Source organism: Lutra lutra, chromosome 7 (assembly GCF_902655055.1).
Source record: "Lutra lutra chromosome 7, mLutLut1.2, whole genome shotgun sequence".
Classification (NCBI taxonomy): domain Eukaryota; kingdom Metazoa; phylum Chordata; class Mammalia; order Carnivora; family Mustelidae; genus Lutra; species Lutra lutra.
In genome coordinates, this window is record NC_062284.1 from 128,977,941 (window position 1) to 128,991,728 (window position 13,788).

At 42.6% G+C, this 13,788-nt stretch overlaps 1 protein-coding gene across 28 annotated transcripts in view; it reads right to left on the minus strand.

Moving 5' to 3' along the window:
* NRXN3 (neurexin 3) overlaps positions 1-13,788 on the minus strand; it is a 1,668,422-nt gene that overhangs the window by 1,112,193 nt on the left and 542,441 nt on the right. For all 28 annotated transcript variants that reach the window (XM_047738119.1, XM_047738148.1, XM_047738133.1 and 25 more), the window contains 2 exons: positions 13,443-13,744; positions 7,441-7,602 (listed from right to left, as the gene is read on the minus strand). In XM_047738119.1, coding sequence (XP_047594075.1) covers positions 7,441-7,602; positions 13,443-13,744 — 464 coding nt within the window. The remainder of the gene's footprint in view (positions 1-7,440; positions 7,603-13,442; positions 13,745-13,788) is intronic.

Sequence of the window (13,788 nt, forward strand, 5' to 3'; positions counted from 1 at the left end):
TATCTATTTCTCCAGCAACGGCCCACTGACTATTAAGAGCAAACCACACTTCAGTATTTTTATTCTGGCACTAATGAAAGAACTACTTTCTGTTTGCCACAGCACAGCAATACCAAATATCCTTGAAGGTTCAGCCCTCCTGATACTATTCCTTTTTTACAGCCTTCCTGAGCTAAGTACTCAAGCCCTGCCCCACCTGTGAAATAAACCTGTTCTTCACAATTCCCAGCAGCTCTTCCTCTGTAACAGAATGCTATGCTCTCTCCTACCCATTTCAGTTCCTTATAATCTAAGAGGTAATCTCTTTTCCAGAAGAGCCAATTTATTTGCTTTACAATAACTGCATCCTTAAGATGATGCATATGGCATTGCCAATATTTGATCCTTTTTTTACCGACTCCCCCCACCCCCACCAAAATGGCAACCTCTATGGTCAACCCAATTGGCAGCTCCTGAGAGAAAGTTTCTCTCTTTTCCTCTTCGGCCACAGCTTCCATTTCCTAGTCTTCAAGTTTCCACTTCTTTGTACCTTGTTGGAATCTTATCCTTCTTGGTTTTCTCCTGTTTGTATTGGTTCTTCCCTTCTGTCACAGCATGCTTTCCCCCAAACCTACACAGTGCTCCTTTGCACACCTTCCCAAGAGTAGGAAAATAAATCCTACCTTGCTATCCAAAATGTAATAAGCAATAACTTGTATTTCTACATTAGAAGTTCTCCACAGTAGTGTGCATTTGGTTTAGCAGGGATTACCGCTCTCACTTTACAGATAAAGACATGGATGTCCAAAGAGACCATATGATTTCCTAATCAGCGTCAGAACTGAATCTGGAAACCAAGTTCCAATTCAGTTGCTCTTCTTGTTAAACCACATTGGACTCTCTTAACTTCTGCAGTTTTTAAATTGCAGAACCAGCAAAGAGCTAGTTTGTGGTTCCTTGCCAGATCTAATCAATTTGGTTTCATTTAATAACAAATAATAACATGAACATCTGCACAGTGCTTTACAGTTTATAAAGCACTTCCATTTTCTTAATCCCATTTGCTCCTGACATAAAAATGCCTGAAGTAAGTATTATTATCCAAGCAAAGATGGAGGCTAAGAGCACTCAAAAGACCTGCTCTTACTACCGCAGCTGGTAATGAGTGAGTCTAGACAAGATTCAAACCCGGACTTGTGTTTCTCCTCTCATCTTCCATGCTGACTCAAAACCCCTCATTTGGTCTCTGCTCATCCTGGAGCCATGCAGTATTCTCAGTGCCAGGAAAAAGGGGATTTTTAGTCCTGATGCCATGACCTAATTTACCCAATTATGAACAGAACAGTTTATCATGGACTGGGAAATCAGGAAGGAAACCAAGAGAAGAGGAAGAAGAGCACAGAGGTAGAGAAAATGAAAACAGGGGGAGAAAGGGGGAAAAGTATAATGAGTGAAGAAGCAAGGACAACATGAAAGAAAAAACAGAAGAAAAACTGTGATAGCATAAGAGAGAGCAGCAGCAAAAGACAGTGAGACGGGATAAAATGAGTATATTAAAAAAAAAAAAAGGCAACAACAAACATATTATCCCAAAGCCCGCAGGTGCCAGCAATTCAAATAAACGTATAGCAATTAACAGAATTAACACAGCCTTAAATAGCTTGGCTCACCAGATGTGGACTCCTATCAGGGTTCTATAAAATGTAAAGTTATTACAGATTAAACCATTAATCATCTGTTCAGAGACTATCTCTGGCTGCAAAATCCCATTCGGTTTTAAATGGCTAATAATCACAAAGGGATGTGGGATGTAATGTGCACAGTGATGTTCTACCCAATCCTTTTTCCTTTAAATATGTGTTCCATGCTCCCGATTCTCCTGCTTCTCCCTCCTCTCCCATTAGAGACTCCATGAGGAAAGAGAGGTGAGAGAGACCAGGCTGTCCCAGACACCTCAGCAGCACTGAGCTCCTCCCTGGGCAAATGGGAGATGAAAACGGAGAACCAATGTACTAGGGTAGAAGTAACAGACTGAGGAGAAAGGAGGTTGGTGTGCAAAGAATCAAATCAAGCAACAGGAAAGATGTAGGAGGATACTGTGATGGGCTTGAGGAAGTTCCCTCTGCCTGGTCCTGAATCTGACAGAACCACTACCATGCCCCTCGGTCCAGACTTGGCTTTCCTCTGGTACCTTGGGATTCATCCAACAATAACAGCTCAGCAAAGCCAAGGACAGAGGAAAGGAGAAATGTACATCCTGACAGTGAGGGGCACTGGAAACTGAAACGGGAGTCAAAAAGAAGTGCTGTCCTATAGAAATTTGAAGATTCTGAAAGGCACTCTCCAGACCCAAGGCCACAGTCAATGATCAACCCTCCCAACCCTGCTCTCCAACTTCCTAGGGCAAAAATAGACACCAGTTGGAAGTAGTGGATGAAGTAACTTCAGTTCTCAAGTGATTTAAAGCCTGATGGATAAGATGCCAACCTGACTGTGTCATTCTATTACTTACGATCCTTCAATAGCTCCCTATTAACCTAGAAAATAAAGTCCAAGGGTCGAGTATGAGATAAACTTCTCTATGACCTGGCCCCTACTTAACTTCGCAGCTACATTTTCAAAATTCTTCATCTTATAAATTGTGCCCTGAAATGAGCAAAGTGCGAGTTCCTCACCCACACATTTCTGTGAGTCCTATGCCCGTGACTTTGCTCATGCTGCCCCATCATCCCAGAGCTCCAGTCCCTCCATTCTGCCGGGTTCATTTCTGTTTGTCTTTGAGACCCACATTAGCTCCTCTACAGACCTTTCCTGAACCCCAGAATATATGAGTCCTTCTCCTCAACAGCCCCACTTCACTTGTGAGTGCCTCTTTCTACTAACCATCTTTTATTGAAATTATCTCTACGTATCTGTCTCTGCCACGAACTGTGTGGTCTCTAAGGTGGGAACTGCATCTGATTCATCTTTGTATCTTACTTATTAGCACAGTCCCTGGTATCCTGTAGGGTTTTAGGATTTATCTGTTGATCTAAATTCCATCAGACTGTAGAGCTCTATGACGTTAGCTCATTCATTCCTTTATTTATTCCAGACATAGTTATTGCGTGTTTCTTTTCTTTTCTTTCTTTCTTTTTTTTTTTTTTAATGCCAGGAACTCTACTAGGTTCTGGGGAGACACCTGCGAGCAGAAGAGGCCTTTGTCATCACAGAGTTAGCTCACATTTTAAATAGATGGAGACTGACCACGGTCAAATACATGACCAAAGGCAACAAAACAAGGTAATGATTGAGGGCCAGTGGGAGGGTTTCTCCACTTCAGAAAATGAAAGGACTTTAGTGGAGCCAATCTCAGAATAAAGTTGGTTTTCCTCCTGATTGTGACTTGCTAATACAGGAGATGTGGAGATACTGACCATGCTAATATTTATAAGTATATGGTTATAATTGTATTCATAAACTGTTTATAAGATATTACATAATCCTTCATAAAAATCCTTATAGCAATATACATGTCTGTATGGTTTTACTTTTGTGTATGTGATTTCATGTAAGAACATAATCAAGGTCCTAGTGTATCCATGTTAGGGAGGAAACAGACTCAAATAGGATCAGTGGTTTATTCCAGGCCATGGAGAAAGTGACAAAGCTGGTATTCCCAGATTTTCTGACTGTAAACCCAGTATTCTTTTCTTTATACAATGATACCTCTGTCAAAGCCTTTTTAATTCTGTTCTTCCTAGAGGAAGTTCCAACCCACTCCTCCTAGCCTTGCTGAGCCTTTCCAGATAATGCTTCTCTTGGATCAGATAGCTAGAAAGTTCCAGAAAGACTCAGCGGTTGCCACGTCAAGATGTTCTTTACTGATTCCAAGGAAGTCACATGGTTAATAGTGCCTAGAAGCATTTATCTAAATTATTAATTTTATAAACATATTTATTTACCAGATTATGTATGTAAACAATCAATTTGCAAACATGTGATTTCACTCAGCAAATGTTTACTGAAAGCCCACAAAATGTTAGGAACCATTCTAGGAGTTAGAAACCCTCAAGACCAAAAATAAGACCCACACGTTGAAACATAGAAACATGAGGCACGTGGGTGGCTCAGTCCGTTAAACATCTATCCTAGTCTTGGGTCATGATCTCGGGGACCTGGGATCGAGCCCCACGTCGAGCTCCCTGCTCAGCAGGGGTGACTGCTTCTCCCCCTCCTTCTGCCATGCCCCCTGCTTGGGTGCTCACTCTCTCTCTCTCTCTGTCAAATACATAAATAAATTAAAAAAAAAAAAAAGTGGAAACTCGACAAGGAGTAAGATGCTGAGCTGGTAGTGTTCAGATTGCACACAAATCTTGTGTTGATAACCAGGGTGTGTGGAGAACCACAATAGTCTGAAGACAATTTGGACAGCCTTTGTGGTGGCTTTTACAGCAGGAGGAAGCTAGGACGTGTGCACCTAGGCGAGAGTCATAATCATTCTGCTCAACGTAGAGCCAGAACTTAACTTTTGAATAAAGTTACTGGGGTTCCAAAGATAAAGCCTATTTTGTACCACACACAAGGTTACCTGCGATCTGGAGGAGAAACTCTGAAGTCCTTTTCCCGTGCCCCCATTTTGAAGAAAATAATACATCAAAGTACCCAGCCCAGCTCAAAGCAACACAGAGCCACAAATGGCAAGCAAATAACTGGACACTATTCTAAGGGTAAACAGTCAGAGTGGGCGTGTGGGACTTATCAAGGAGAGAAATCCCAACCTAGCTGGAAGCTTCTACCGATAACTATATTGTCAAAGACAAATACCAAGAACAAGAGAATTTCCCTTAGGTACCCTATAAAAAGTGAACTGTAAGGACTAAGTAGAAAGAAAGAACATCCCAGGACTACACGAGACTCAAAGTGATCTGTTTGGACACTCAGAGGAGAAAGCTTCCCAAATCCCTTAGAAACACCACACCATGGGTTCCTGGGTGGCTCAGTGGGTTAAGCCTCTGCCTTCGGCTCAAGTCATGATCTCAGGGTCCTGGGATCCAGCTCCACATCAGGCTCCATGCTCTGCAGGGAGCCTGCTTCCCCCTCTCTCTCTGCCTGCCTCTCTGCCTACTTGTGATCTCTCTCTCTGTGTCCAATAAATAAAAACACCACACCATATGTAAGAGAGATGGGGGTATAAGTTAAGGAGGTTCTCATTTTCCTACCATTTCCCTCAGCATGCGCTGGACTTTGATTTTTCTGACTTGATCTGAGTTTAAAGGCAGATTTATGCTGCTAGCTATGTATATATTTTTACTACTGTGAACTAATTATTTCTGTTATTGCCATCATTTTTCATAACTGCCTTTAATTTTTCAGCTGTTAAGTACGGCTTTTGAAGCTTTCTCCTCTCTATACCTGGGCAGTGTGTGTGCGTGCGTGCGTGCGTGTGTGTGCATGCACGCGCATACAGATTTTATTTACTTTAGGTTTTGTGTGGATGGAACCATCAGAGATACGTCTGTGTTTTTATGAGGTTTGTTTCGAGATGTTCAGGAACATCCTTCCTGGCTGATCATTTGAAGTTGGGAAATTGCCCCTTTGTCTCAGAATACGTAATTGAGAGATGGTTCAATAAAACTTTGTGCAGGGGAAAATTAGTTCTAGAGGCCACTCCTAGATCCTGTCCAGGAGAAATCCTGTCCACACTCAGGGCTATTTTACTACCAAAAAAAAAAAAAAAAAGGCATGCGCCCTCCACAGCAATCAATGCTTCATTCATCCCTGAGCCACGTCCATGGTAGCAGAATGTGCGTATCTCTTTCTGACAAGAGTACAATTCCAGTGTGTGTGATTTAACACCATTTAAGCATCTTTCAGGGTTCATTAGATGCTGAACAGTTTATACCTTTATTCTATCCAAATGGGAATAAATCCCAGGGCAGAAGCCTCTCTGTCCACTGCAATCTGGTCAGGAACGACCACTAGCATCCCTGCAGCCAGCGGATGGCTAGCTAACATCCAGCAGAAAGAGGAAAGCCCTTCTGGAGTTCACTTCCATAATATGTCCTTCAGATCAAGAACAATGTGGAGCTATAATTGGATTTTTCTCTCCTTTGTCATGTCTCTCCTTCTTGCCCCTTCCTCTCAACTCACACAAGGCCCAGCTCAAGTATCAATTCTTCTCTGAAACAGACTTCCCCTTAAAATATATCTGTTTCCTCTAATTCTACTCAGATCATTTAGTCCGTGGCACTGAACACACAGCGTCCTGAGCTGTACTTGTTCACCTCCAGATCTCATCTCCCTTCCTAGATTATAAAGTCTTCAAGCACACAGACCACAGCTTGGAAAGAGCCGCTACGTTCAGTTGCAATACAAACACAGTGCCCGGCGATGACTCGATAAAGGCATTCATTCCAGAAATACTTATCGTGCACCTACTATGTGCCAGGCATAACGGACCCAACTTCTGTCTTGACACGGTTCACAGTCGAGTTGCGTGAATGAGGGCATGTCCAATGCCGTCCCATATGATAACCGATGTCCAACGAATTTCAAATAACCACAATCAGAATAAAACATGTGCCCTGAGAGGAGTCTCATAACATATCACCAGGGATCTTTATCTCTAAGAACACTATTAGTTTCTCAAGGAATTTCCCCAGGGAAGGGGTAGAGATATCTCAGGCAATCAGGTTTAGCTTAGCTTAAACAAAAATGTGCAGTACACAGCTCTGATGTCATGGTATTCTGAAAGAATTCTACCAAATCAAGTCTGATTCTTTTTGCCTCAACGATTGACCTTAGAGAACTTACACTTGACTGAAGCTCCTCTGCTCTCAGACAGAGGTCTCAACACATCAGCTACAATAGTAATAAATGAGTAATGGCAAAGCCCCAATGCTTTCTCACAGCTGCTAGCTTTCAGGGGATAAAAAAAGAAAAAAGAAAAGGAAAAAAAAATCAGTCTTCTGGGCCTTAATGTTACATTCTGAAAATTTTCCTTCATCTCAAATAATGAGACTCTTGGGAACACCAAGCTTGACAAAGGTAAAATAATACATATGTTATGCTTTAGACAAGACACACAATCACAAGTTGAGCTACTTTTCACCAGAGCTTCCCTACTTGCAAGTCAAGTATGAAATCAAACTTTACAAGGTGTAGTTCTTGCGCTATCAGCGCCCTTTCATCTCTGTTATTTTGTGTCATTTATAAAGCACCGCCACCTGTGAGATACAATTCCCTATTAGGCAGATGAGGAAACAGAACCACTAGCCACGTAAGTGGCAAAACCAAGGTCATGCAACCAGCTTAAGTGGAAACCAAAAATCTAGGACCTCACTTCCAAGTCCAAAATCTTTTTTGCTACAACCTATGGTCTCAAAGAATGCTTTAGAGGACAGAGCCCTTCACTGAAACCAGAAATTCATTTTTTTTCTTGGGACAGTCAACGAATTAAAGAGAGCATGTGACCTGTACCTCTTTAAGGCAGCCCATGAAGTTGTTGCTAACAGGTGAGCCTGGCAAGTCAGCGGTACTTGGGCTTCCTCCCACGTAGAAGAAGTCATCCGAGCCCAGCATGGTGTAGTCCTCTTGAGTGTAGCCCGTCGTGGTAAGGATGCCATCCACAGAGATCGTCACCTAGTGGAGGGACATAGGGACAAAAAAAATCCCAACAATGACTTTACGGTCCTATCAAAATCTGGTGGCTTCCCCTACCTGTGGCGTCACTTTTCACTAAGATTTTTGGTGAGGAAGTCTTTCTAATTTGGCTTGATTTTGGTATGTGCAGCCAAGTTCCATTTTCTGGTCTGCCTTTCCTGCGACCCAAGCCTCCAGCATTCCTCTGCAGACTCCCAGGAGACTTTGGGGGAATTGTCAAGAACTTGCTCTACCCACTGCACTCTTTACTCAGTCAGGCTAGAAAATGGAACCATCCTCAGACGACATCACTTGTCTCAGTTCATTAGTAAAATGATTGTTTTTGGAATGATTGTTATTTATGGTGGTAGTGAGAAACAGCAAAGGAGACATTGGACAATGGGGTTTGTTAGGGTTGGTCTTTGGTGGTGGATGGTTTTTTTTTTTTTTCTTTTTTCTTTTCTTTTTCTTTTCTTTTTTATCAGTTTCTTTGGGGGCTCACACCACGCTGACAAACATGCATTCGGGGAGGGAGGGAGAAGGGTCTTATTTCTGATATGTCATGGATGGTACATGCCATGAACTACCCCAGAACTCCAACCCCTGCCCTCCCTTCCCTACCATCACCACCACCAAGAGAAGAAATGACCCAAACCAAAAAGGCAACTCTAACAAAAAGAAAGGAATATGAGGCATAATAACCAAAATAAAAATAATAATAATAATGCCCACAGGGATAAAATAGCACCCACACGCCCAACATCCATGAAAGGAGCAGAGGGCAGAGAGAAAAGATGGGGCCTCAAAGCGTGCACACACCATACGCTGACACACCCATGCGAAAACTATCAGAAGCCAAGAGAAAAGGCGGAAGAGAAAGGGCAGGGAAATGGGCAGAGGTGAGGAAAACCAAAGGGAAGAATCAAAATCCACTTCACACTTAACATGCGCTGAACAAAGTGGAACACAAGATGGAAGTAAAAACAAACAACCAAAAAATAAAAAAAATTAAAAAAAAAAACACTCAAAACTAACTAAAGGGTTCTCTCTCCCCTGCCTGCCACCTCCCTCACTAAAAAAGAAAAAAAAAAGGAAAAGAAAAAGAAAAGAAACATCCAAACCCAACCCCAAAATATATGAAGGATGAGAGGAGAATGAAAAAGAGTGGAGACAAAAATGGAGAGAGAGAAGAGCGTGGAACTGGGGTGATGATTGACAGGTTGTTAGTAATGAGGAGGAAAATGGGGAACGCACTCTGATGCCCATGGGGAAATTCACAAGACAGGAACATGCCATGCAGAGTCTGTACAGAGAACACACTGGCCGAGCTCCCTTTAGCCACTGTGGGGAGTAAGGTAAAAGCCGGGAAAGGCAGAATAGAGGAAGTCGAGTACTTTCCTCCCCAGATCACCTGTGGCAGCCATGGCCACACCAAAGGGAAAGAAAAATGGGCTTCAGGAGTGGGGAGGAGGGAAGAGCGAGTAGGAAGAGTGAGAGGGGACAGGGGGACATAGAGAAGAAAGTCCTCAATAGAAATCCTGTTGTCCCTAGTCTATAACTTGGAAGTTGCAAAAGAAGGAAACAAAACAAAACAAATTTAGCTAAACGGGGAATCTTTCTTTAAAAAGACATTGGGGGGGGGGGGTAAAAAAAAAAAAAGAGAGACAAACTGGAGAAAAGGAAACTGACCCAACCAAACTCCTCCAAATACCATTTCCAGGACAGGCACGTTACCCTTCCATTTTTATTTTTTCTCTTTTAACAAAAAAGAAAGGCTTGCATTTAATCCAACAAAAAAATCTTAAAAGAAGAAGAAATGAGTCTAAGGAGGATAAAAGGGGGGTTTGGGAAGGAAAAGGGGGGCAACACACGGCAAACCCAAAAAAAGAGACAATAAGAATGATATCTACCAGACAATGTAGTTTGTTTACCATAGCGTGTCCGATGCCTGAGTGCTTTGCGGAAAAGGGGGAAGAAAGGAAATTAAAAATTGTGAACAGAACGATTGTTAATTAAAAAAACTAAAAACAAAGATGAGTCGTTAGGGTGTTAGTACATTAGTCGGTTAGTAAAATGACACATTGCATGAATGATCTTGTGTTAGTTTTTCAAAAAAAAGGCACCCGACACAGAAAAAGAGAGTGGGGAAGACAATGAGACCAGGACTCTATGGAAAACCTTGGCAGCCAGGGCAGAGCCAGGGAAGGAGCCGCAATCCGCCCTGTCACTGATCTCCCCCTTCTTCCCAGGACCGCTCAGACTGGACCTCACCCCAGTTAGAGTTAGCGTCATACTTACTTTCCAAGGGCTCTTCTGAATGAACACCACTTTCCCTTCCCACCCTCTAGCACATACACAGCCCACCTATCCTGAAAGAAAACACCCTTAAAGTTTATCATTTCACATGTAGACAGAGCTAAAATACCAATATTCTGGGGACTTTTTTTTTTCAATATCTGACTCTGACTACATGCATCGATGATTATGATCTTCATAGAACAACCACCACCACAACAAATGTAAAGCATGTGCAGGTCGCCTCTAGCATCGGAAGGTGACATGATGTAGCTCATTCTGGGTTTCCACGGGTGATTAAAGATCCATGACTCCCTTGATTTTGTGTGGATGTGTGCGGCAGGAGGGGGACACTCTCCTCTTTGCTTTCCTCTTGGTCGACAATAACTGTGTTGTCCGCATGCATCAAAATAGTTGGAAGTCTTCTTTATTTCCCATGTAGTTATTATTTTGTTTTCTTCGCCAGAATGCTGCCCGTTGGAATCGCTCTCTCCCCATTCCCTTTAGCAAGTGTCTTTTAAGCTTTTAAGCAATTTCTTGTATGTGTAATAGAGAAGACTGGCAGATTAAACATGATTAAAGAAGTCCTGCGATTTGTCTCCTCTGATTATTTTCAAATGCTAAATGACCAACACACCCTGAGCTGGGAGGCTGGGAGACTGGAAGACTGGTAAACACCAGTTTTGTGTTTGTGGTTTCACTAAAGTGGCATTAGAGGTAAAGCAATTCACATGAGGGCCATGCTCAAGGTCACGGGTTTTAAAACAAGACCAAAAACAAACCCAGAGAAACGCATCACTACCTTGGTCCTTTATCCCAGGGACAGTTTGGAACAGATAGTTCACACTCCTTCCTTTAATCAGAACCACCGGGAAAGTAGCTAGCCTTGGTCCTGACTTGTCTCAAAGGTAGAACCAAGACTAGATGACCAAGAAGGAAGGAATGGGCCAAGTTCTGCTTTATTTAGTAATGAATACTCCAGGAAACTCCAAGTAAGCATTCTCAGATGAGTTTTTGCCACTGAAGCCATTTGACCTTACCAAAAAAGTAGATGAGAAAGTCATAAGCTCATTATCAAATATTTATGAAGCAATTTACAGTTTAATTGAAATAGACAGGGGCTTCCAACCCCTTCAAATGTCTCCTACAGGTCTAAAGAAGATGTTATAAATGTATTTTTAATGGCCAAAATAATAATCTTAGGTGATTCAGCACAGAAAGGATTACATTTGCAAAATCAACTCTGCTTTTCAGAGATTTCCTTCTCTTTCAATAAACTGCATCTGGATGCAAAAGTCAGTGGGGATTTCAATGAAGACCCATTTTAGGGACACTTTCTCTATGAGATTCATATTCCCTCTTGCCAAGAAATGTCCCCCAACATGCTTGGGCCTCTGTTGCCTTGTCCAGAATGGAGAGCTTTGCTTAGCAGCATCGTTGGTAACAGACACAGTCACCTTCACAACAGAATACTCAGCTTATAAATCGTGCACATGTCACAGTGAGTCTAGCACCCAGACCATGGAGAGCTCATAATCCTTCTGGAACATAAGGTGCTTTGCATATTTAGCTACCACACATGGCTAGGGAGGGTTGTAATCACCATTTCACAAATGAAACTGTGGTGTGGCAAGGTTAAATGATTTGTCCAAGGACACTGAGGGAGCTGGGTCTTAGAACTTGGAAGAGAAACCCTCCCAGGGTGGCCCTCCTCTGCTTGCTCTGACCAAAACAGCACACCCAATGTTTGAAGAACAGTTTCGTTTATCCCCCACCCAGTTTAAAAGATGGAACTGGGGCCCAATTCTATTTTAGAAAAGTATTTTAGTAGAAATAAAAGTGAGCCTTTCTCCAGCTAATTGGAATTGTTCTAGAAAGGCAAGAAAGTGTACACAGTGGGAGAGAAGCAGAGAAACAGACTGGTTGGTGAGCATCACAGCCTGACCCTGCTCCCCCCTCCACTGACTAAAGCCTAAAGAGCGGTACTGTGTACCTGCCAGTCAAAACTGGCAAAAGGTCATATTGTCCTTTTGGGTCTAGTCTCTGCAACTCAAACACACCGCGCCCTTACATGTTAGCAAATGGAAATTCGACTTGGGCCCTCTTGACCACTGAGCTGAGCTGAGTAAGTGTGGATGGGGGATTATTAAAGAAAACATTAGCAATTGGATCATTTGGCCTTGGAGGAAAAACAGAATAATGATTCAAAACTGTCCAGTCCATGGGTATTAAGATGACTGGAGGCTCCAAGACTTGTGTGATTTGATAACGTCACCACAGATAGAAGAGAATCTCCCAACCAGGCAGCTTCCTCAGCATACTTAAGCACTACAATGGGTGCTTTGAATATTGTGTGTTCCTAGTGCCTTGTGAAACTTCTCTGTTCACTTAGCAATGCTAAGGGGTCGCCCTTCTATGAAACAAAAAACATATGCAAATACCTGTCCATTCTTCCGCTCTCACATTTACATTAGAAAGCATTAAATCAATCATATTGCAGAAGAAAATCTGATAAGCAGTCTCTGGAAATTTGCATAATGTTTTCTGATTAATAAAGGATGAACCCTGTCTAACTGGGTTTAATGACAAAAATCACAAAGAGAAAAACCAACTGCAAATAGCAACCCAGAAAGTGGCATAAGCCCCAACCGTGACTTTTATAGAAAATGCTTTTCTTCTTCATTGATGTGGGCTGGTACGGTGTCACTATTATTACTGTTGTGACTATTACTATTCATTATGAGACTGAAAACAATGTCACTTGGCTAAGGCTTTCTGAGAGCGTTGTCACCTGACGTAGTTGCCTGCTTAGAATCGGCAAGCGATGAGAGTTCTCATGTCCGAACAGAACCAGGAAAGGCTGCTCCAAAGTTGACTTTTTTATTTGGGTCCTTCCACTTTCCAGGCCTCTCAGTCAACTGAAGAGCCTTAGAGATCGAGACCGGAGCAATAAAGTAGGACCACCGCACCAAGGAACAGAGAAACAGAGGAATTCAGAAAGATTCCAGCTAATTCTACAGGTTATCATAACAACAGGAAAAAAAAATGAAATCAGGGGAGGGGTGGTAAATTAAAGGACAAGAAAAAGGAAGACTCTTTCCTGGAAGGAATTAAAATCATGACATCATGGCAATGGCTAACTTAATGAAAAAGAAAAACATATATTCAAAAAATGAGGAAAATCTAGCAAACTACAGAAATAAAACAACATCCCTAATTGAATCTGACAATAATACAAGATTCAAACGTAATTAAGAAAATGGTAAGAAGGAAAGCAGAATAAAAGGAAAGTATTTATAACTTTTATTATCTACCAACTGAATTTTTTTCTGAAAAGAAAAAATCAAGCATAAGTGGAGAACTGAAGGAGAAGAAGAAACATATTTTTATAATTTTTCCTTGTGAAACTGCAAAGACCGGGGAGAATGTTAGGCTTCGATAAATCCAGAGCTCTATCTCTCCAGCTCGCCCAGCACCTGCTTCACAAACCTCCGCCCCAGCTGCCCTAGAGCAGCCTCCGGGCACACTCTCCCCACAGCCATTACCTGCCGGAGGTTACGCGTGACTTTGACATCATGCCAGGCGTTGTCGTTGAATTTTCCATTCACTGGCTCCACGATGGCCTCAAAGGCCCCGGACCCCAGGTTAATGACCAAGGAGACCGCGCCATCCTTCAGAGCCAGGTTGACATAGTCGGCCGACTTGCCCGTGTGCAGGATGAGCCCATTCCGTTGCCAGGTCTTAAAGGAGAGGGTGATTTCATCACTGCTGCTCTGGATCGGGTTCTGAGACAGGTCGTAGCACAGGTACTCGGAGCCTCGGAAAGTGGCCACGTTCTCCTCCCGGGCTGCGTGAAAAGGAAAGAGGAAAGCAGTCACCACTTGACTGGCA